This window comes from Halyomorpha halys, unplaced genomic scaffold (genome assembly GCF_000696795.3).
Source record: "Halyomorpha halys isolate HHAL.00 unplaced genomic scaffold, Hhal_1.1 Scaffold1238.1, whole genome shotgun sequence".
Lineage (NCBI taxonomy): Eukaryota > Metazoa > Arthropoda > Insecta > Hemiptera > Pentatomidae > Halyomorpha > Halyomorpha halys.
Genome location: NW_027107160.1, coordinates 474,352 through 498,879, shown reverse-complemented (window position 1 = coordinate 498,879; position 24,528 = coordinate 474,352). Strand labels below are relative to the sequence as shown.

The window sequence follows — 24,528 nt, the reverse complement described above, 5'->3', positions numbered from 1 at the left end:
GCTTCGTATAAAGTAAATAAAGTACATACTACACTACCCTGTAGCTGAATTCTATTTGATATAATGACTAACTTAGATATCAATTTTTTTTAGAAATGTTTTTTTATTTATTTATTTTTACAAAATTTTGACAGAAATATAAAAATTTTATTAAAAAATTTATATTCTGCAATTAAACATTTATAACTAACTTATTATAAACTAATGGAGTAGATCTTTGGGATTCCACTAAGCCATCGAATTCCTCTCTTATCTAATCCTTATAATCCAAAATCATTAGTAAAATCTTCAACACTCCTTACTTCAAACTACTTTTAAAATAATCGACCTCACAAATAAAAACATCAATAAAGACCTAGATGTTACAAATGTAGACGTTCTAGCCAGAATCGAGGTGCCTTACAAGAAGATTGCCTCCAGACCTTCAAATGCAAAAATTTAATTTGAATGCTACTAATAAGTAGTTTGTTCACAAATCTTTCAAGTCATCATAGGTTATTTACATTTACTTGTATTTTTTTTAATACAATGGTAAATCTCGAGCCAGAAAGAAAAAAACTGTTATTCAATGTTAAATTGTTATAAAACTAATATAAAAAATAATATTATTGAAAGGGCTGGTCATTCTGTCTATTGAAAGGGTCATCAATTAGAGATAAAAACTTAATGATACAAAATGAGCTAATCTTTAGGCCTCCTAGTTTTAATTGGATATTATAAAATTTACCAAATAATATTTTTACAAAACGTACGATTTTATTAAGACGTTTTAACTAAAGATAAAAATGGAAATTTGGAATTTATTATTCAATCACAGGGAATAAAAGCAGCACTAGAATAGGCAGGCAGAGGAGGAAGATGGTCAATTTGTCGCGTACGGTGGCGCTATCTATTCATGCCGCCTCCGGTTGATATAAAATGTATATTCAAGCGGGACTCTGCCTCCTGGATATGGGATTGCATATCGAATAAGAAGGGGCAAGGAGGAATACTCACCGCCTTTGGAATATCTAACAGTGGAGGGTAATTTATTCGCCTGACTTTTCCACGGCGTCTTGGTGTGTCAGTAGCGACAGTGTCGAATCCCGGAAGAGGTTTTTGGAAATCAGGCTAACCAGGATAGACGAAGAAAAGATCCGGCAGGGGCAAACGAGGATAGACTAAGAGAAGATACGGCAGGTACATCAGTAAAGTTGATAAGAGCTAAGAAAGGATATAGGTGACACTGATACACACAAAGACGGAGTTTGAATTTTATTGTTCGTTGTTAGTAACTTTTAGACAATAGTATAGAAAAGAAATGTATTTTTGTAAAATACCTTTTTAGATTTTGGCTACCATGTTGATATTTTTCACAAATAATTCATAGATGAATCAGTTTACAGAAAGTTGAAACAGATTATATTTTTAAACAAAAATATATAGCATAATGGTGGCCTAACAACTCAAAATGTAGTTTTTCTAAAAACTCAAAAATTTGTCTATCTATATTTATTTTTATCATTTACATTTTCTTCTGCACCTTTCTTTATGTTTATTTCATTATTTACCTGAGTACTGTTTTTCATTCTTTTTTTTTTTATCATTCATTTTGAATAATTCTTACCTCTACAATATTATATTTTATCTTCTATTAATATTAATCAACTACTATCTACTCAATTTATTGTTATGTATATTTCCAAGATTGTTTATTATTATTTTTATGTTTCTGTGTATTAAGGTTGTTATCTCGATTTGTTTTTTAGCCTAGATGAAGGCTTAAAATTTACATCGAAACGTCGCACACCGATGGGAAACTGCCTTTTTTGTGCAAAACCTAAATTATTTAAATATTCCGTAATTCTCCTGAATTTCTATGTCATTCAGGGTGCTTATTTAAAGTGGAACTTTTTTTTTCTATATGCCTATAAGCAAAATGATATTATGAATCATAGTGGTTAATTTAATTACTGTTCTCACCTAATCTTGGTTATACCTTCCAACAAAGCCCCTGACTTCATACGTCAATGAATCTTACACATAAGTTGTTCCAATATGAACACATTTATGGAAAAATAGTCTCATCTCAAAGGTCGATAAAGCTCATTTTTTCTGGACTATCAAAAATAATTTTTCCGGTATTAAATTGGAAGTGGTCCGAAATATTTTTTTTGGATATTTAAAAAAAAAAAACATCAACAAGTTGCTGAATTAACGCCTGTAAGATTAGGTCTACAGACAGCTCTCTAATATTGTGACATGGGAGAACCAATTACGGTGAAATGGTTCATAGGTATTTAGTAAGAAACCACGCACATCAACATGATAAGACACATTTCATTTGAAGTTTTCTTTTTTAACACTTTCCTAACGATGCGTCGGCACAAATAAATAAGTTTTGTTTATTTGTGTTTCTTTGCTGAACGTAACCCCAACCCTCTTCTTATATAACGGTTAACTATTAACTGGTCATTATGAAATAATTCTTTGATCTCCCCATATTCAAATCGAAATTGTTTTTACAGAATACACTAAGAGCTTAGACTATGGATTCAATTTTTATCTATCCACGAGAACTACAACTAAAGATGTAAGCGAACTGGTATAAGACAGGCTATCTGATTGGCTGAAATAGAGCCCTCCGAACGGGATTACACAGATTAGATTGGTCGACCACATTACCCTTCCACTGGCGTGTAGTCCTAATAAGCTAATCAACCACATGAAACATTCCATGACCCACTAGCTCTGTCACTTAAAGTTAGTTCGCGCCTACGTTTTGGACGGAAGTGGTAAGTTCTTTATATAATTGTTACTCTTATTTTCGGTAGTTTTTTGGTTCATCATTTCCATTATGAACTTTTGAAGCCGACAAAATAAAAAAGTAATTAACTGTTGTTAAAAATTGTTTCACATTGGCATTGTCTATTACCAGATGTTTTACTTAAATAAAAATTAAAATGAACTTCAATACTATTCATTGCATAGAATCTGAAGTTCGAATTAAAAACCAACAAAATATATTCATTTTTCGTTTAGCGTTGTCTTCAAAATTACAGGATTGATGCTCAGAGATTTTGCAATAAACCCACCAGCAACCACTCGATGATCCTCGGAACACTTCCTTTAAACGGTTTCCTGTAAAAATGGCGGGCGATCATTTTTGTTGTAAGGGTGTTTGTTTTCTAAATCCTACGCGCAATAGCCGAAATAGCTGTATGGTCTCATACTAAAGACACCCCTAAATATATACAACGTAATTAATAAAACAAAAAATTAAGATTAAAAAATGGATTAAAATAATAATTTTTAATAGAAGATACAGGTAAAGTTATTAACAAAAACAATGAAATTTATGGATTTAACAAAATGAAACATCGACTTCCAATGGAAAAAATAAATAAAGTAAATTTACGAAAAAGACAGATTATTAAGTATAGAAAGTATACCAATCGTGAAAAATTTCGGCTCTAAATAAACGTTTCAATGTCCCCTGTATCCAACTCACTGTCCTAAGGAGTTAGCTTAAAAATATAAAGTAGTTCGAAACTAAAATTACGTTACTAGGTAGGTTGTAGGTCAGGCATTGACATTTTCGGGGAGAATGACCCATAAAGTAATGGAGAGTAATTAAAACCGTATAAATTTTATTTATTATTTATTTATAATTTTTAAAATTTATTTAAGGTAAAACTAGCTTTAAAAGAAGGGACGTGACGATTGGCTCTGGATCGGGGCGCAGGTCCCAGAGCGCTCGGTTCGAAACGTGTGGTTTTAATTCCCACTTGGGGCAGTTAACATTCATTGTTAGCAGTTCCGAAAAATGAATCTGAACCTCCCAGCTTGGTACGCGGCGGAAACTGGTAGACGTTTGGTAAGTAACCTCTGGGGCCTGTTTCATAATGAAAGCATAGTTGGTCCATAAATACTAGTACACAAACTATAAAGTACAACACTAATACATTTTGTTTCATGATAGGGACGACTATTAGTGATATTACATGAGTTTAAAAGTAAGAAATTATTGTGTAGAATTGTACCAAATACAAACTACAAGATTAATAGTATTAGTTTGTTCTTTATTATGATGGTTTGTACTTTAATGTGGTATTAGTTTGTACTTTATTATGGTGGTTTGTACTTTAATATGGTATTAGTTTGTACTTTATTATGGTGGTTTGTACTTTAATATGGTATTAGTTTGTACTTTAATATGGTATTAGTTTGTACTTTGTTTGTACTTTATTATGGTGGTTTGTACTTTAATATGGTATTAGTTTGTACTTATTATGGTAATAGATCAAGGATTGGAAATAAGGGCTAGGTGGCCCACTTGCCGAACTAGTTCCCCCACTAAATACCAATAACAATTAGTAAGTTAGATGATACTCAAGAACCACAAAAATATATATCTTAAAGAGTTATTTTATTAACTCTTAAATTATTACTTTTTGATCTAAACTATCAAAAATTATACAGATAAAGAATATATTAACAGTTAACAAAAAAAAAATTATCAAAATGTTTATATATATCTACCAGTAAAGATAAAAGCTACGAATGTAAATTACATTTTATTTTAACACAAACAGGCACCAAGAACCACAACACAGAATTAATACTAGGAACTGCAGTCGCCTGGAGCTACAAGCTATAATCGATTTTGAATTCTGGTAAAAGGGATCCGATATTGTTAACGTGAATGTATGGAATTTCTTTTCATTATGGCTCTGTACGTGTATTACCGCTATAAAAGGTTTGTTGGTAGTGATTATGATGGTTATGATGGAAGTTTTTTTGTTTATCTTGTTCTGTTACTGGAATAAAATAAAAAGCAGAGTGTATATCAATCTTCGAAAAACATTTTTATTCTCCAAAATTTCAGTTACATCTTCACCTCTCGGAAGTGGATAGTGGTCTGGCTGTGGTCGCTCATTTAAAGCACCATAGTCTCTGCAAGTACGCCATTGTCCATTTTTCTTGGTTGCAAGTAGCAAAGGACTTGTCCACTGTGATTTTGATGGCCTAATTATGCCCTGATTTAATAAGTATTGGAATTCGTTTTTGGTACTTTTAATTTATGAGGGTCTAGTCGACGTGGTTTGCAGTAAGCTGGAGGTCCACTAGACGTATTGATGTAGTGCTCAACGTTATGGGCTGGATGTGTAGGCATCAGATTGGGTTTAGTAAGATCTGGAAATTTTTTTATCAAATCTGTAAATTAATTAGTAGATATTAAAGAACTAACTGTATCTTCGGCCGAAATTGTGTCAACCGACGCGGACACAGTCAATTTGGTGATATTATCTATTAATATTTTATTTTTCAAATCAATTAGCAAATCCAATTGACGAAGAAAATCAACTCCTTGAATTGCTTTTGATGTGTTTGCAATAAAAAACAGTCATTCCGGCTTCTAACTTCCGGCGTAGTCCTAAATCAATGTTTAGAATTTTAGTACCAAAAGTTGGTATTTCAGCGCCTAACTTGCAAATTCAGCGTATAACTTGAAATCAGTTGGCTTATTATGCTAAGTAACGGGAATTACTGACACACCCACACTGCTGTCCACAACAAATTTAATACCAGAACGACGATCCTGGACGTGAATAATCTATGTTGTAGGCCTGGAAAGACATCTGAGGCAGCACACTCGGCCATTACTGTGACTGCCGGCTGGAGTATTCCTCATTACTTTTTTTGTCCTATTGACAATATTCGTTGTATTTTTCTGATTTACATTTTTTACCAAAACAGAAGTGCCGATAGCAATATTTTCCGCTAGGGTTAATCGAGACCTAGATCTAGACGATGTTTTTTTATTTCTGTTTCTAGGGCTGCTATTCGGTCACAAAGCTCTTTAATAATTGAGGAATCAGATGGCTGTGATATCGCATTAACCTGAGCAAGTGTACTCGACATTTCCCAGATTCTATCTCCAATCTCAGATAATTTATCTAAATTTCCATCACAGATTGAAAGTATTCCTCTAATTTGTGATGGTAATTTATCCAACCAAAATGTTTTTAGTAATTTTTCTCTATTTTCTGTGCCAGCTAGGGCTTTCATTTTTAACAAAAGTTGACTGGGTTTAAAAGTACCCAATTCAATTTCACTCACTAATATTTTTAATTGTTTTTCTTCACTTTCTTTAAATATTTTTAGTAATCTATTATTGGCTAATGTATATTTATTAGAGTCTTCAGATAAAGCAATATCCCATATATTTTCTACCACTTTAATATCTAATTAGGATACTAAGTAATTAAATTTAGTGGTTTCAGCAGTTACACCAGACATTTGAAAATGAGCTTCTACTAGGTAAAAACATATTTCTGGCTTATCCATCCAAAAGGTGGTATTTTTACACTAACACGATCTACAAAATGTGTAGTTGTAGGATTATTATTTAAAGGACCAGAAATATTTTGAGCTAGTGTCTCTGAAATACTACCCTTTGATTTTTCATCATCATTAACCACTTTAATTTATAGTTAAAATAAATACTTACGTAAAATGAAGATAAACAAATGTTCCACAAACACAAACGCACGCGGGACGTGTTCAACACAATGTGTTTGTTGGTAGTTTGTATATAAATAACAACTCTGTACAATCTTGATGAACATATATTGATATAACATAATGTAATAGTGATACACAATAGTAATGCACATGACTGACCGTTCTTTTAGATAACCATACTGGGTAGGTTTTCCAGCACTCAGTGTTGCCAGCCGCCTACAGGTTGGACCTTTCTATATTCTTGGTGAAAAAAAAGAATAACGTAGCCGAATATCTTTTAAATTAGTCAGAATGAAATCAGTAAGAAGATAACCCATTAAAAAAAAAGAAATACAACTATTTAGAAGATATAGATGAGCATAAATGGAGTATAGTTACTTGAAGATAAATTGATTTTTAATAAGTATATTTTATAGTAGCGGTTTCTTCCAGCTGTTCCAGTAATTTTGCCATATTGTTTCTGAATGTCTAATCACAAATCTTTTTTTTTTTATTGACAAGAGTTACGTACACTAACAAAACGCAAATACTTATTTAGGACTTACCTATGACAGAACGTTGACATGAGGCCCACACGTCAGGACCAAACTTAAAACGCTAAATTTCCGACTGAGACAATTATGTTCTATACTACACAGACGTTCTAAATTATTCCTCAAACAGAAACTTAACGTATACAATTACTTACTAAAACCCCAACGGACTTACGCCAGCCAAATTAATGGACCTGCTAAAAACACACCGATTCAAAAAATACAAACTTTTCAATCGCAATTTTTAAGATTGGCAACGAACTCACCAATCTACGTTTCAAACTAGATTATTTACACTGACCTGTTCATTCTGATTGTAATGCACCACATTTATATGACTGACAAACAGTTTACATGGACATTTCAATAAATTTGTTAGGCAGATAGAAACACATGACATCCCTGACGTAATTCGTTGTAGGTTGAAGAGTATTTGGATGAGGGTCCTCCTAGTGTAATCAAGTGTTGTATTGTTGTGACCTAACGTCAGGAAGATGCACCACTAGGTGCTGTCTCCCTCGTGCCAACTCATGTCATGCCTGAATAGTACAGATAATTTGCTGATCGTAAACTAGATGTAAAGTTGCTAATAAAAAAGATTAAAAGATTAAAAATCTGTATAAATGTCTATTTGAAACTCGTCTTCATAACTACTTACAACGTGAGACTCACTGGTGTTTGGTCATTTTGCCATTTATAAAAAAAAAAAAAGATTATAAAATGAACGAAGGGGTAAAGAAATAGTTTGGAAACTACTAATGGTTAATTATGAAATCACAACACTGTCGTATTACTGCAGTGATCTTTACTCTTTGATGCTTCAATACGACCTGAGGTGTTGTGGACTTCTTTTCTCAGCTTTTGTATTTCTTATCTCATTAAGTTTCCCATTATCATTGAACCATATTCATGTCCCTTTGCTTTACTAATTTAACATGTTGCCCAATAGATTAGAGAAGTGTATTGTTCGTAGTGAAAAACTTTCGATGCAAAACCGATTGATTAATTTATTAAGCAATTTGATATTTCGTTATTGGTGCCATTTTAATAGGCAACTACAGGAAAACATGTGATTCTTAAAAAATAGAGGTGGAGTAAGTTCGTTCTCCGTAATTGCTAGTAAACTTTGATATACCCTTACATCAGCTCTCGGGACAACCAAGTGATATGCTAAACTTACTTATCTCCTTAGAGGGGACAACCGAATGCAAAGAGTTAAAAAGTTAACCTGTAGTGTTAAACACTGTCTAAATTGATTCAAAACGATTTTCATCATTTAAGTACGTCATTAATACTTTTTTTTTTAGTTTGTATTAACTTTATTTAATTAATGCATTTAATTGGCTTTCTTGTGTTTCCACAAAAATGCGAATATTTCTTTATTTCTTAGAATTCTTATCGAGTAGATAAAATTAGCTGATAGATTAGAGAAAAATCTATCAGCTAATTTTATCCATTCTTTTTAAAAGTTTTTATTCTTGTTTAAATACCTTCTAATCCTTATATATTTGTATGGGCTTATTTCGGCTGATGAGATACTTAAACAACCATTTGTATTTATTCATATACTCTAGCTTTGTTACAATTATGTAAGTTACGGAACGATTAAGGATCTACATATTAATAATATAATAACTTAACATCGCAATGAAAAAGTATCGGATGGAAAATTCCTGTTCGATATTTTTCTTCAGATATCCCTGGAGAGATCACATTTGCAAAGGATGTAGTTAGTGCAGAGATTGAGGAGCTCGGGGTATGGTCACGTATCCTAGCATGATGGATGGCCCAGCTGTCTGGGACTTCATTTTTTAGGGGACCTAGTGTTTCTTGGCAGCCGGCGGGAGATTTCATAAACTTGGCATAATTCTATCTTGGCTGACAGGAAAATACTCGGAGAACAAATAACAGCAAATCGACGCCATGAATAACTGCTCTAAACTTTTTTCCCCATGAGGGAAACTGGGTAAAGTTAATGAAATTAAATCACTTAATCCCAAACAAAGAAAAATAAATAAATTATAAAATGCCATGAAATGAAACAAAATTTTGTAAAATAATTTTTAATTTAATAATCAACTGATAATTTCTCAATTTTGTCTATACTAAACCGAGAATTTGGTTCTAAAAGATAGATAAAAAAAAAACTCTCATAACCCTTTAATACAATATATACTGCTTAAGCTATCAAAACCCATAATTTGTTAAATATTAAAATTTCGAAGGTTAATTGCGATTAATTTTTTATTGTCAGTATTACATTCTGTTATATTCTTCAGACATTAATAGAGCTAAGAGACCTCATTCTCAACAAAGAGATATAAATTAAATAATAAAAAAATAATAAGTAGAATAACAATTATTGAAACAAAATAAAACTTCAAACATAAGAAACTAAATATATGTTGTTATTTCAGAAAAAAACAATTTTTTTTAGGTTTATATTTTGTGGTTAGGAATTGTTAGGACAGTGGTGGTGGACTTCCCTAAGTGGTTAGGACATTGTTATTTTTTTTTATTTTATCATTGTTGTTTATTTTATAATCATTTTTATTTTATTTTACTTATTTATTTAGAAAGAATTTACTTATTTTTATATAATTTTTCTTTTCATTTATTTATTTATTTTTGTTATTATTTTATTTTTTATTTAGAGAGCGAATTTTTTTGTTTTTATGTACATTTTTTCAATCTATTTTTATCTATTGTTCTTATTATTTTATTACCTATTACCTATTGCCCAAAAACCTTTATAATATTTTTCAATAAATAAGGTTTTGAAATTTAAAAAAAAAAATGAAAGGGTAGCGGAAGAACACATTCTAAATACGATACCAAGACTGGCTTTACTATTTTTTTTTCAAAGCTCCTATTATTTATTTTTAACAACTAATACAATAAATATTCTGAAATATATTGACATCATATGAGATTGGACTGGGTCGCTGAATGCGGGGGTCACAATATTGCCCCAGGATATCTATAAACTATCAGCTGACATCGCATACTATCAAATCGTAACGTATACATATATTGGAAAATCTTATATTATATATTAAGCCTTACAGTTTTTTAGTTCACGACTAACTCTAGTTTGACTGTTTTCAGAATGGTATTTTTAATATATTTCTCGTCAATTTTTATTATTTTTCTTTTTAAAAAGTTTCAAAAATATAATAACGTAACAGTTCAATGTTACTACAACTGTTATTAAATATCTGTTTGATGCTAAGAAAATGGGCCGTTGAGAACAAAAATGGTGCAAATCGTTGCATTCTGTTAAAAATTAATTTTTACAAAAAAAAATAAATAAATAAATTCATATATACTAAGTATATTTACTGTAAAATCTTTTAAATTGTAGATATGCTTGTGAATGATTTTTCTTAACAAAAGAACCTCTTATTCTATAGTAAAAACTTAATAGTACTTTTGTATTAGACGGCACAAAGTTTATGTCTAGCACAATATTTAACATTATGAATTTCGTTTACTACGGTTGGTCAAACGTGTAATAGATTCAGGTAAAGCTCACATTGCTTTCTTGTCTTACTTTATGTACGGTTTTATAATTATTTAATTTTTTTCTTCAACCCCCCTCCGTGTTTTGGATTTTAATATTATTGATTTACGCATAAATTGTGAACAACATAAAGTATTTAAATATGTTTTTTGAATGTGACACGGACCACCATGCAACTGGTTATAAAACAATATTCTTTACCCATCATAATACAATCTAAATGTTCAGGAAATGCAACTGCTATATAACTGTTATCTATCCAAAGCTGGTGTACCGTTTAAATCCACAAATCTTAACAAGTATGACTATGTTTAACGGTAGAAACATGCTTGCATCAAAAGCAGGAGTAGAGAATACTGAGGGGACTGCTTTTGTAATATTTCGTACAATTTTAAATTTTCGATAAAATATTACTAAAGATAGCTAAAATTTGAAATATCTAATAATTTTGAGAGGGCCACAGAGGTCTTTTGTTTTTAAATTTTTATAATTTTTGCTTACTTTTATTCAGTACTTGCATTATATCTTACTACATATACATTCTATTTTTATTATTTTTTCTTGTTTCATTAAAACAAGGCTATTGTCAACTTTTGTAATTATTAATGATGACTTTAATTGGTAATATTTTGTTGTGATATTTTACACCTCTTATTGATTAAAATCTGAAAGTGTTTAATGATGACAAGAACAGAATACAGACATTTTAAATTGAAAAATTACGTATTGAATATTATTTTTCATAATATTCAATACGTAATTTTGTAATTAGAAAAGTTGATTAATAATAATAATGTGAAGAAAACATTGTTATTTTAATGATATAAGAAAATGTATATATTGTGTATGTAAAAAGACATAATTTATTTACTAATTGTAAATTAAAAATTATTTACTAGTTATAAATAATCCATTTGAAGTAGAGGATTATTAGACAATATTATTGACATAATAATGTTTTTTGTGAATAAATAACTTCTATTTAATCATTTGTGGGTGAAATGAGTATTTTAAGTTTTTGGATTATAGATGATTTTTGAACAAAAAACATTTTTCTATAAAGAAGCTGAAACAATGGAGTATAAATCGAAAATATCCCTATCGCAAATGACAATATATTGTGGCAGTGAAAACTTTGAAATGTGTTACTTTACGTAAAACAACGTATATTGTTTTTAAAGACTTAAACATTATTTTTTACAATAAAAAAACATTAAGTGTTGCTTAAAAAGGAAAAATACTTTTGTATGTTCTATATTATTATTCAATACCAAGTACTAATAAAGTAGATCTGACAGGTCATTATCAAAAGCTATCTAATTATGGGGTATTCTATATTGCTGGAGAAAGGTTATTCAATTATAAAAAAAAGTTTAAGTTTTTAAACATAAATGATAAATACGATCGTATAGATGATATAATTAAACAATAAACTATATTATTGTGATCATGATCCAAGTAATTATGATTAAATTTGAACATAAAAATATTGGGGTCAATGTAACTGTAATTCTGGAGCAAAAATAATAATTATTAAAATAAATCATCCAAAAAAGCAGTGAACTTCAATCAAGATCCAACCATAAGTATTTTATGCAAATTATAAAAAAAAATATTTTGTTTAATATGATGTTTAGATTTAAGTTAATATTTTGTTTATTTAAATTAAATATTATAGCTACTCTGGTTTATAAAATAAATTATACCTATTATATAAATAACAAATGATTTCTCCTATAATAAAATATTCTGGATTTTCCAATAATAAATAAATTTAAATATTTAATTTTGTACAAATATTGAATTGATAAAATTTTGTAGTCAGGCATGTTAATTAATGTTTCCATAGCAGCCAACTGAATAAAAAGTAAACTAAGTATAAAAAGACACAACGTTCAGATAATATAATTTAATTTTTTTGTTAGTAAAAATTAAACATTACATTATGAAAGGAAGAAAATTCGGTTCTTCAATTATTGAATGTATTTTTTTTAAGCTAGGATAAGAGTATACACAAGCTTTAAATCGTAAAAATGCAATAGCATACAAAATACAATTATAACCTTAATGTATGATTAACCATCATTTTCAGAAAATTATGTCTAAACAGTGTCTCACTACATGATACTGCTTAAAGTATGCTGTGATTTGCTTGGCTCAATATAGCTTCTAGTGCTCAGTAAAAAAATTTACTTTTCGTACTTCTTACTTTCTTTTTTTTCGATTTTTTGTTATTGTCATTATTATTATTATTATTTAGAAGAAATTAAATAGTCTTTTTAAGCATTAAATTTTTTTGAGAAAAAAAAAAGAAAACGGGGTTGGCATCGTTAAATTTTTAGTATGTCGATAAGACACCAACATCGAACACAAATAATTCAAATTACTTTTTTCTATGCAAAATAGTCTTTTTCATCTGTAGTTCTTACTTATTAAAAAATCTTTATTCAAGCCTGTTATAAAATAATATAAAAACTTAAGTTCCGTTCATTAAAAAACAAATTTATTTGAGTTCTAAATATGCATTAACTGGTTGTACATAAACATATAAAATGTTATTGCTGCCGTTCGACTGGGACGAGATAAAAATCGTTGACACAACCAGGTCCAGTGCATCCCCGTCGATGACTACCATGGCCGTCTGATTCGCCTCGATAACTTCCGTGATGGTGCATACCTCCATCTTCCCGACATCTCAGGGTATTGCTTTCCCTCTGGTACGAGTACATTGGTTCTCCTCCCATACTAAATAGAAGAATCAGGTTAGACAGAGTCAGAACTTAATAGATTCAAAAGGGCTTCAATAATGAGCAGATAAAATAATAATAAAATATAATTAGGGTAACCATCCTTTCGGGAGATTCCCAAAGATGGTGGGATGCCAGAAGCACTAAAAATGTCCAGGATTCCCAACATAGTAAAAGCTTAAATAGTCCAGAATCAACCAAGCCATATTATTAGGCAAATTTCTTGACTGTAAGAAGATATTGTTGAAGAAAAAACTACAAATAAAATGGGGGTTTGCTCAAACAAATATTTTGTAGATCTTGGATATTATATGTAAAAAATAAAAAAAAGTTTAACAAATATACATAATATTAATTACCATTAATTTATTGTTGTTTTTTGATGCTTAACTGGAAGAACGTTTGTCTTAAACGTTTTTGCAATGAATGTGTTTTGGTGGCTGAAAAAACAATTCTTTATCCCTGTCTTCAATATCACACCCTTCTCCAACCTCTCCCCCCTTCTCCTTTCGATCAGTTTCTTGCCCCCTCTCTCTTGTTAATGTTTACACTGCAGAGGTGGAAATGACACCTTAGGGTCACAGTTGTATCAATACGCAGGCTTCAGACATACTTATCTTAGTAGCCAGTCTGGCCATCTCCGTCGTCTTATTTATTCACTTCATCCTCATCCTCCATGAAGGCGGGCGAACGTACCTCCACGAAAACGAGAAAAATCGGCAAGCGAGGGCCCAATCAATCACCCACGGTGATATAAAAATATTTGTATATTCTTTTGTTTAACTTTATTTTTAATTCTTTTTTTTTGTCTAGTTTTTATATTTTGTTTTCAAAGGTTTACAGTTTTGTAAGCTCTAATCCCTAACAATATATGATATATTATTTTTAAAAAACCATTAACAAAATTCGAAATTACATTTCTTTATCTTTCATTTCACTCTACAGTTGGGCAAGCAAATTGAACCCCTACCTTTTGAACTTTAGCAAGCATACTTTCTGATTTTTTTTTACATAATTTACTTTTTAAGATATACAAATATATACTATATGGTAAATATAACAAGTTTTTAATATTTTCTATATTGAATATATAGTTAATATTGTATATTTTAAAAAGTAAATTAAGTCAAAAAATTTCAGAAAGAATGCTTGCTAATAGACGATCACGTTGAGGCGAAGATCCAACATATATATATATATTCTGTTTGCTCTACTTTGTAGACCTTTGTAGGCCCTCCCACCCACCAGCTTTTCTTCACATCTGCCTGCCTTGGGCTACTGCTTTCCAGTTTGCTGCATGCAACTCTTTCGCATCTTTGTCAGTTCTGTCTACATGTCAAATATGTTACGTCGAATAGGGATTCAAAAAGGGATATTTTCTGGCCCAACTGTAAAGAGTAATGAAAGATAATGAAATGTAGTGTCGAATTTTGTTAATGTTTTATTTTAAGTAATTTAACAAAATATTGTTAGGGATTAAGGCTTACAATATTTAATATTTAAATAACAGTATTTAATAGTTCCTATATTTAATATATAGTTAATATTGTATATTTTAAAAATCAGTATAAGTTAGAAAATTGCAGAAACTTGTTAATAACTGATCACGGTGAGGCGAGGATTTTACGGTTAAAAGGTTGTGGATTCTATTCCCACCTAAGTCACTCAATATTAATATCGTAGTGCCCCCGAGGAATGAATCTTAACATTCCCATTCTGGGGCTGCATAGGTCTTCAGTGGAGGACTTAGCTAAAATAAAACAAAAGGTAAAAATAGTTTTTTCTTCTATTCATTTTTTTGAAAACTATGAGGTTTTTCTACTAAGAATTTGTTTTAAGAGCAGAATAAAATTATATAGGTCGTAATTTCAATATACTCTACAGTGTGTAAAATATGTGATCGATTTTTGTCATGTTTTGACTTTTTCCAAACCTTCCTAGATATAGTTTTAAACGATTCTATAACCGACAAATTTTCAGTACTTAAAGTATGCTTCTTAATTTGAGTACAATATTTCTATTAATCAGTGCCCTGCACCAAGGATTCTGCGACTAATACTCACTTATGATGCTCTCTGGCGTTAAAGACTGCTTTGGGGTTCATGTAACAATCCTTGCCGAGATCTCCGCATTTATCTTGCAGACCATTCCTCTTGGCGCAGCGGCAGTTGGGCACACTCACGTCACCTAGAGCCTCTGGGTACCTGTAGTGTGGGCGCATCGGTTGGCAAGGGAGTTCCTGAGATAAGATCTTCGATAAGTAGGGGAAGTATGGTTGATTATTATTTATATATTCATTAAGGAATTCAGAAATGAACTCTTAATGGATACATAATAGATATTACAGAATAGTCAATATTGTTATGGAATATGCCCATTATTTATACAAAATTTCTGCAATAAAATAATTCCAGATTTTGAAGATTTGTTTGCAGAAAACTAAATCACACTTTCGAGGTTAATTTTTTGGATTTGTTGAAATATTTTGGATTCAAATCACTTCAAAATTCTAGTGATTCTGAATCTAAACAATTAAGATTTTTAAATTAACTGTCGGGAACTTTTAAAACTTATTAATTTCAGTATTCCCCTTAAATTCAAGAATGTAAATATTTAATTTTGTATCAATATCAGTATTTCTTTATTATAAACCTTCTCTATCTTTTTATTTATTTGTACATAAATTACCGTTTTACTTGTTTAAAAATCCTCCAATAAAATATATATGTGCTATCGAATTATTTTATTAAGAAATTAGAAATAACATAGTTACAATATAATTATGCATTTTTTATCTCTTAGATGATAGTCGTTTTAAAATAATGATTATTTTTCATTCAGTTTATCATTAGACAATAAATATAAACATAAGGAATGCAATTTGTACTTGAATACAATCCTTAAAAATGGTGGAAAGGATTTAAGTAGTAATTTAAAGAAAAAAAAATTAAAATAAAAAACATTTATGTAATATAATATTAATAATTCATTCAGAGATGAACTTAGGTTCCTACTAACATAATGTTGAAATGTATATATTATGAATTGCTAGCACAATGATGATTTTTAATTTTTATAATTTTTTCCTAAGTAAATTGATAATATCTCAAACAAATATCTTACCGGTGGTTCTGTTTTAACCTTTTGGATGGCTCTTGGTAAAGATATGTTTCGCCTATACCCGCCATCTCCCCTGTTTTGAAAACACTGTATTAAACTCGTCTCTCCTTTAAAGATCTTATACTATATATCTACCTTCTATAAATACTGTATTAAACTCCTCTCTCCTTTAAGGATCTTAGACTATATATCTACATTCTATAAACACTGTATTAAACCCCTCTGTCCTTTAAGAATCTTAGACTATATATTTACCTTCTAAAACAGCTTTTGTGACATTAATTTCTCGATTTGCCCATCCTGGAGAGCAGAGGCCTTGACACACTGACCTAGGAGCTTAATTCGGCGATCCCCTATAATTGTCGCTAAATCTCCATCTATCACTGACAGGCGACTGCTCTTATAGCGCTCTCTGTGATATATTCGATAAATGTTGCCTCGGTTCCATTACCCCCTTCCCCTCCAGGTTCTGGATGATTGATGGAGTCCGGACTACACTGCTCTAATTAAACACGCTTTCTTCCATTTTTCGCACAGCGAACGACACCCCAACCCGATCTGACCTATAAATACTTATGTGCGTTCTGTTTTATATAACTATATACAACTATTTAAAGATAAATAAACATTTTATATTAATTACAGTAATTTTACTGTACTATATAATGAATATTAATATTCCTCAGAATAGCATTACACTGATTTCATTTTGTAATTATTAAAATATTTAATATTAATGAAAAAAGAAGGTTTTAAGCTTTAATTGAAAAAGAGATGGCCCCATTCGAAATAATTATACACAATGGCGCTATATTCAAACAAAGCGACAATAAAATAATAAACTAAACTTAGAATTTAGAAAAAAAAACAGATATACTATTATGTGCAATAACGTTACTGGTATATGGTACACTAGAAGAGTTGTTAAAAATTCACAGTCACATCAGGTTATATATATTACATACATCCAATCTTATCCATCCTGAAAGGAAACGAGACATCGCAGGTTAAACAGAAGAAATATTTATTCTTGATTATATACAACTACAACAATTATATACATTACAAGAAAAACTCACATTACAACCATAATTATTTTAACTCATATATAAGGTTGAAAATTATCATTAACCTGATTATTATTATTATTAAATTATTAGTAACCTGTTGTATATTATAGATTACTAATGATTAGGTTTTTGCTTCTTCGCTACTTACTACAATCATCACATACGACCAACTAACAATCTTCTAACTTAAAATAAATAAAAAATAAATAATACACATGGTAGATATTCAGACTCCCTAGCCTCTAATTCTTTTTTTCTTTTGATACTATTTTTTCTGGATCGTTACAATGGGATTCAGTCAGCCTTTAGAGGATATTCTTAATTTTCTCACCATATCCAATGGAGTTATTTCAGACATTTTTAATAGGTTATTTTTAAGATAAATTCATACCTACACTTTTTTAATTCCGCGTCCAGGAATAATCTAAATTCGAAACCAATTTTTTTATCCGCATTTAGACAGAATGGAGAAGCGCATAAGACAATTATTTTTTTAAATTCAATGTTATATAATAATCATTTTAGTTTCCTCTATCGGCTGAAGAAATAAAAATGGCTCCTATGATGATGAAATCTCAATTGTTGCCTGATTTTTAAGGAAAATTAAATTCCAAAATAAGAAAATTGTTTCAGAAGATCTGGAGAAAGATAGAAAGTTCAAAATATGAAACAAATGCCACTGTTACGGCCCTACTAAAGTCAAATAGATATAAAATAATTAAGAAAAAGTAGAGGATGAACATTTAAAATAATTTTTAAAAACAAATTAAAAGCAATCTTTAAATTTGGAGTAGCATACACAACACAAGCTCATTATTTTATTTATTTTTTTTTAACTGACTTAGTATTTTTTGAGCTCTTCAGCTCTTTCTTCATTTTGTTTTTGCTCCCTATATGTTAGGAGGACCGGTTAAACGGAGGTCAGTTAAGGTGGGGTTCTGCGGTATGTATGATAATAATAAGACTAGCTTAAAAATAGTATTATTCTTAAAATAAAAGTAAGGCTGATCAGAAAATAAAATCAATGAAATTTAGTTAACACAAATTTAGCATATCTTTGTGGTTCAAAAATCACTACGGATATTTTTACGGATTTCTTTGATTTAACATTTTTTGATTGTTAATACTTGAAAATTTACTGGCGTATATTAGATTACTATATTATTGCGTATATTATATAATATTAGTGGGGGCGCATTGGTTGGCAAGGGAGTTCCTGAGATAGATCTTCGATAAGTAAGGGAAGTATGGTTGATTATTATTTATATATTCATTAAGGAATTCAGAAATTAACTCTTAATGGATACATAATGCTATAGAATAGTCAATATTGTATTGGAAAGGCCCATATAAATAAAAATACTATTTCCTTTTTTTTTTTTTAGATCATTAAGTTTTATATTAAACGGGAAGTGATAAAACATGTCAAATAAATAACATGATTCCCTACTATAACATTATTAATAAAAAAAATAATTAAAAAACTGAACCTTATACTCCCATTACTTACAAGTGATGTTATTGCATATGTCCTTAAACATATTAGTGGTTTGTTGACAGGGATGGTTATGTAGTCGGATGCCTTCTACGCCTCATGCCAAGTAAATGCGAATTGTATGAAGGACCGTTAACATTTTTTTCACATTGTCCACACCTACATAACTTTATAACTACACACAATGCCCAATTTTCTCCCCACAGCCGCCTGCCCACACACACGCAGGCCACGCCCACACACACCTCACACCCATTAATCAAAACTATATAAAGCTGCTTAAAACTTACTCATCAATTGACCTAGCCAAATCTTTCAGCTTCTGCATCACATTTTCCACTCTCATGCATGCGCTGGTGCAATCTCTTGGATTGTGCCATTGGGTTATTTGTCTGTTCATCATTTTGATTGGTTGCTCTTTGTAAACTGAAATATTTGAATAGCAGGTAATTTAAGTACGGTTGAGTTATGTCTCTAAAACGTGTTTTAATGCGAAACATGTAAGTACGTTGAATAATTTTATATTTCTTGTTAACTCTCATAACAAAAACATGTAAAATGAAATATACCATACACATTAATGAGGGGAATAATGAAGATTTAATTTATCAATGAATCAGATCATATAGCAATGAAAAACAAAAAATATTAATTTTTGTTGATATTTTATTTTCCATTCTAATTACAAGGAATTTTCTATATTCTTTAAAACTAGTAATTAGTTAATAATAATTCTAATCCCAGAGATAACACAATATATGAGGAGTCATTTACTACTTGAACTGGACTATAACTTACGGATGATTTTATCAATAGTGTAGAAGCAATAACTTCCAGTAAGAATCGGGAGAAACTTTCATCAAAAAGTTATTTCGAGCATTGGAGAAAATGTGCGTGAGCGCTGAGGGAGAACTCGAAGTCAGTTCTAACTAATGCTTCTCTAGAACAGGTTAAAGTTTCTGTTCGCGCCCAGTTTGTGGGAGATGAGAATTTTTTTACCACCTGCGAAGCTTGAAATGAAAATAATCTTTATTTTGTTCATAATTATTCCCTCTGAATAACATGTATGCAAATACATTAGAAATTTGCTATCAAATTAATTGCGGATAAAAAACATATGAAAATTAACATTATATATGTGTACATATAACCATAGATGGGATAAAGGATAGCTTTGTGTGTAAGGCACTGTGCTATTAACTCTTAGAACCGAGGTTCGAATCCAGCTTTATCAGATAATTATTCGAACTGTTATTGTAGACGTGAGTTAACGCCGTGAATTCGGGAGTCCTCCAGGTCACACCCACCTTCAATCAAGTGAGTGCCTTTAATTTGGAAAAAAAAACAGGCAGTTGAGCGTGATCTTGGACAAATCAATTCTTGCTTAACCAACCATCCAAAAATAGTATTTCCATTAAAGGTACCTAACATCTGACCTTTCCTGAATTTGTAGTTGTTAAAATTATCATTACTTATAACTATACATTTGATAGAGGAAGGTGTGCTCTTTACAAATATGTAAAAGATAGGTAATGAGTAGCTTTAAAAATAAACGATATGTAAAGGATGTCCGAGAGGAGACTTTGTTGATCAATGTTTTTGGAATAATATATTAAATATTAGGGATAATTATGATACACAAGTAAAAATATTAAGTATACTGTATATATGCGGTACTGTTTTTTGTTTGCTTGACCAGGCATATCTCAAATTCATATGTATTGAATTTTTCACTGATGTGGTCCATGCAACTATAATTTGACTAACAATAGCATATGTAGTATGTTAGGCCAATTCCCACGTAGTCACAAACTATATGCATGCTGTTTATCACAGCCCCGTAATGATTTCTAGCTGTAGCTACCTAGTAAACCGTCTTCTTATCCATGAATCTCCATAAATGCTATTACTTTCTTTTTAATATACCACTCATGGCCATAATCCTCTCCAGCTTCTCCTATATATCTTCCAGCTATAACCATGTTCATAATATTCAATTAGCTATCTGTCTGTAATGATACCAAATAAAGCAACTTAGATGAACTATTGCTTCCTGGTTGTAACATGTAACATTTTATTTTATAATAAAAGGAAAGTTTTCACTGTTACTCTGTTATTAAATTTGTGCTTGGAGATAATGAGTGATAAGCCGTCATTGGTTCTTTTTTTAGGACTGTTAATGTGAGATATACTGCATTTTTTTATTCGTACACAATATTTGTGACGTCTGAATTGGTGAAACGTCAAATGTTAAGTTGCAAGGCCGTAGTTCACAGACACATTACTTTGTGATTGGAATATTCCAATTTTATTCTTACTAATTTAATTCATTAGTAAATACTATAAACGTAAATCTGATGATTGAACTTGAGTTATATTATGAAACTGATATCTATTAGTGGTCGGATATATAACATGCTTCTTCTATAAAATTTATTTTTCAGCTACAAATCATTGTAAGAGCATTAGTTCCTTAGATACAGAATAATAGTTTGCTCCGACATTATTCATTTCAAGTTTTGGCTATAGAGTACAGTCCTATTTCTACAAGCACACACGATAATTTTTGGTGGAAAATCACATTTTGAACTCTAGCCATAATAGTTCCATTTATTGCATTAGTTTTTTAACTTATCGTTGGAAACGTATTACTAAAGTTAGTGGGACAAGCTATGGATATTGCCGATCTGGACGAGTTCAATGCTCTTGTGTTGCCAAAAGGGTTGTTTACTGTGAACCTAGCTATTTTAGTAGCTCTAGTCCGTAGACAAATTTATTTTCGCCAAAGCATTGGTTTGCCATTAATTTTTTTGATGAAAGAAATTCAAAATCCAGAAAAATTATAATATCCTGAGTATTTATCTTTCCACTTAATTCAGAGTTATCTGGAACGAAGCGTCATTGCAACTGAACTAAGAAAGATGGATTTGAAGCTCAAAATATGAGATTATATTATTTTATCATTTTTTAAAATATTTATTTATTGCTACAACTGTACATTATAATACATTTAGTAAATCTGATCTAAGTTAAATTTGAGTGTTACAGGCGTGTAGAGAAACTACCCATTGGTAGCACTCTAATGACATATTACAACAGCTGGTCTCGTGGCCATCTTCTTTTCAGGTGCCTCGGAGGATTGTCAAAAATGGAAGAGGATGCAAGGTTAGAAACTAGGGGGTTTGAGTGGTTAGGGAGCTTATAAGGGAAGGAGTGATATCTGTTTCGGGCTAGATCGGTTACATAGGGAACATTAAGGTAATTTTATAAAAATTTAAATTATAAAATCTATAAATTATAATATAAATTATAAAAGCTGATTACTTAAAATATCAGGGTATTAATATGACTCATGTACTACATTTCATGAGAATAAGGCCCCCTAAACATTTTATAATATTCCTCATCATTTGAAAGATTTGAATAACTAAGACCCCTAAACAATCAATCTGACTGATGCTTACTTTAATTGAAATACTGAACAGTAAGAATCTTGTGCAATGTTCCATTCTATTCGTAATTAACAGAATGCTTGATTGGCCATTAATTCGGCATTCGCCAGCCAGAATAAAATGAGACGATATGCAGGAAGCATTCGGACCCTTCTCACTAATTCAAATTTTTAATTAGTGGATTTCGACATTTTCTCGGTAATCCATGTGTATAGCTCGTAAACGATCAGTCTGGACGTACATATTCGCTTTTATTTATTCTGTCATTCCTGCTTAATGCATATATCGATAATCGGGTACTATTGATTTATTAAATCAAGATCTATTAAAAATATATCACTAACCTTCTCACAGAACTAGCTCGAATTCTCTCTTCTCAGTAAATAAAGCAACCCTTTCAAGCACTGAAATAGCTAGGCTTCAACCAGTTAATGAAGGAATTGTGTTTTTGTTTTAACGGGAAATTTTGATGTATAGTTGTAGTATAGTATTAGTTAGTGAAATTAATGTTTACATGGTACAATGAATACCTTGAATTGTGTTAGGTTAGACATCTGTTATAACCATGACAATTTTATTTGTTTACTAAATAAGAATTGAAAATGTCTCGTAAATAAATATTGTATTCTATGATATTTTTTCACGGTATTTATAAATATATTGTAATCCTGCTGAGCGTTTTAGACTTTAATCGTTTCGCCCTAAAACGAATTTTTATCAGGAAATTCTTTTACAAACAATGACAAAGCTTTGACCTTTCATTTACAAAATTTGTCATTCCGTAACGAAAATTAATTCTTATGCACGAAAGTAATTACCATAACGAAGTGCTCGGATGAAAACGAAACGAATTTACATATTTAAATTACGAAATCAAGTTATTGTTGTTATAATGATGGCTTCATGGGTGGTACTGAGTTTGCGCTTGTTATTTGAATGAGCGCTTTGATTTATATTAATGATTAAACTAAAAGTCGTTTTTTTTCTTATTTCCTGAAGGGATATTTAAGCTAAAATTACAACAAGCAAATGTAATAAGTTATAATTACAAGTTTTGTGAAGAAATAACCAATTGGTAACACTCCAGTAACTTTTCTAGATTAGAAGGTCTTGAGGCCATCTTCTTTTCAAGCGCCTTGGAGGATTATCGGGAACGGTAGAAATCAGTGACTTGGGTTCATTACGGAGTTTATTATGGAAGTACTGATATTTAGTTCTGAACATTAATAGACTACTCATAACTTACAGATGAATTTATTTATTTAAAAAATGGAGTATTGAGCATTTTGGATCATAAGGATAATACGAGAGGATTTTGATGGTTTTAATTGAGCCCCAAAGCTAACTCAATAAGTTCAAAAACGCCTTATTACAGTCACATAAACCAGTCTCTCGTAATTGAATGGAAGCCTGGACTGCTTGTCTACTAAAGCTTGTAACAGTCGGAATCGACGTGCAGTTTCCTGTCTTTTCAGTTTCTTAAGGAAAGAGGATTCCAAGTTACTCTTTTGTCCAGATTTATTCCAAGGTAACCTGTTCGACAGTAAAGTAGAAAAAATTCTTTAATTATACAAAATAAATTTGTGAGATTTATTGGGTCCTTGTCTAAAAGAACGATAATAAAATATGCGCATTATTTTTGAAGTATTCCGAAAAATATATTTTGAAGATTGCAACAATTTTTTTATTTTTCAAATGCTGGAATAATAGCGTTTAGGAACACATTATTATTGGTTTTATGATTGGTGTCATGAAAATACGAACAAAAAAGGATTCAATCGTGTTGGACTTTAACCTTATAACCAGTTATAAATAACTTCATAATTGTTGCATCTATTTATAGCGGAAATCACCCTTCAATTATTATTTTTCAAAAATAATTTATTGAAAAAAAGTTTAGAACCTCATTAAACCATCCATTGTAAAAAATAAAACTATATAAGAATAAACCGTTTTTTTAACCTTATATAAAATAACCCGTTATTTTCACCTTCAAATAATTTTATTTTTTACATATATATACTTTAGTGCCATTTTGGCCCTGTTTTATAACTTTTACTACTTCCAAAGTTCTTCTCCTC

At 30.4% G+C, this 24,528-nt stretch overlaps 1 protein-coding gene across 1 annotated transcript; it reads right to left on the bottom strand.

The window, feature by feature from the left end:
• Positions 1-13,049: 13,049 nt before the first annotated feature.
• On the bottom strand, positions 13,050-23,004 carry LOC106688936 (uncharacterized). Its single transcript, XM_014433639.2, has 5 exons — positions 22,792-23,004; positions 19,286-19,421; positions 16,434-16,503; positions 15,374-15,549; positions 13,050-13,308 (listed from the first exon to the last, which is right to left on the bottom strand). Exons 2-5 carry the CDS (start codon positions 19,396-19,398, stop codon positions 13,119-13,121), a joined length of 549 nt encoding a protein of 182 aa, XP_014289125.1. The 5' UTR covers positions 19,399-19,421; positions 22,792-23,004; the 3' UTR covers positions 13,050-13,118.
• Positions 23,005-24,528: the final 1,524 nt, after the last annotated feature.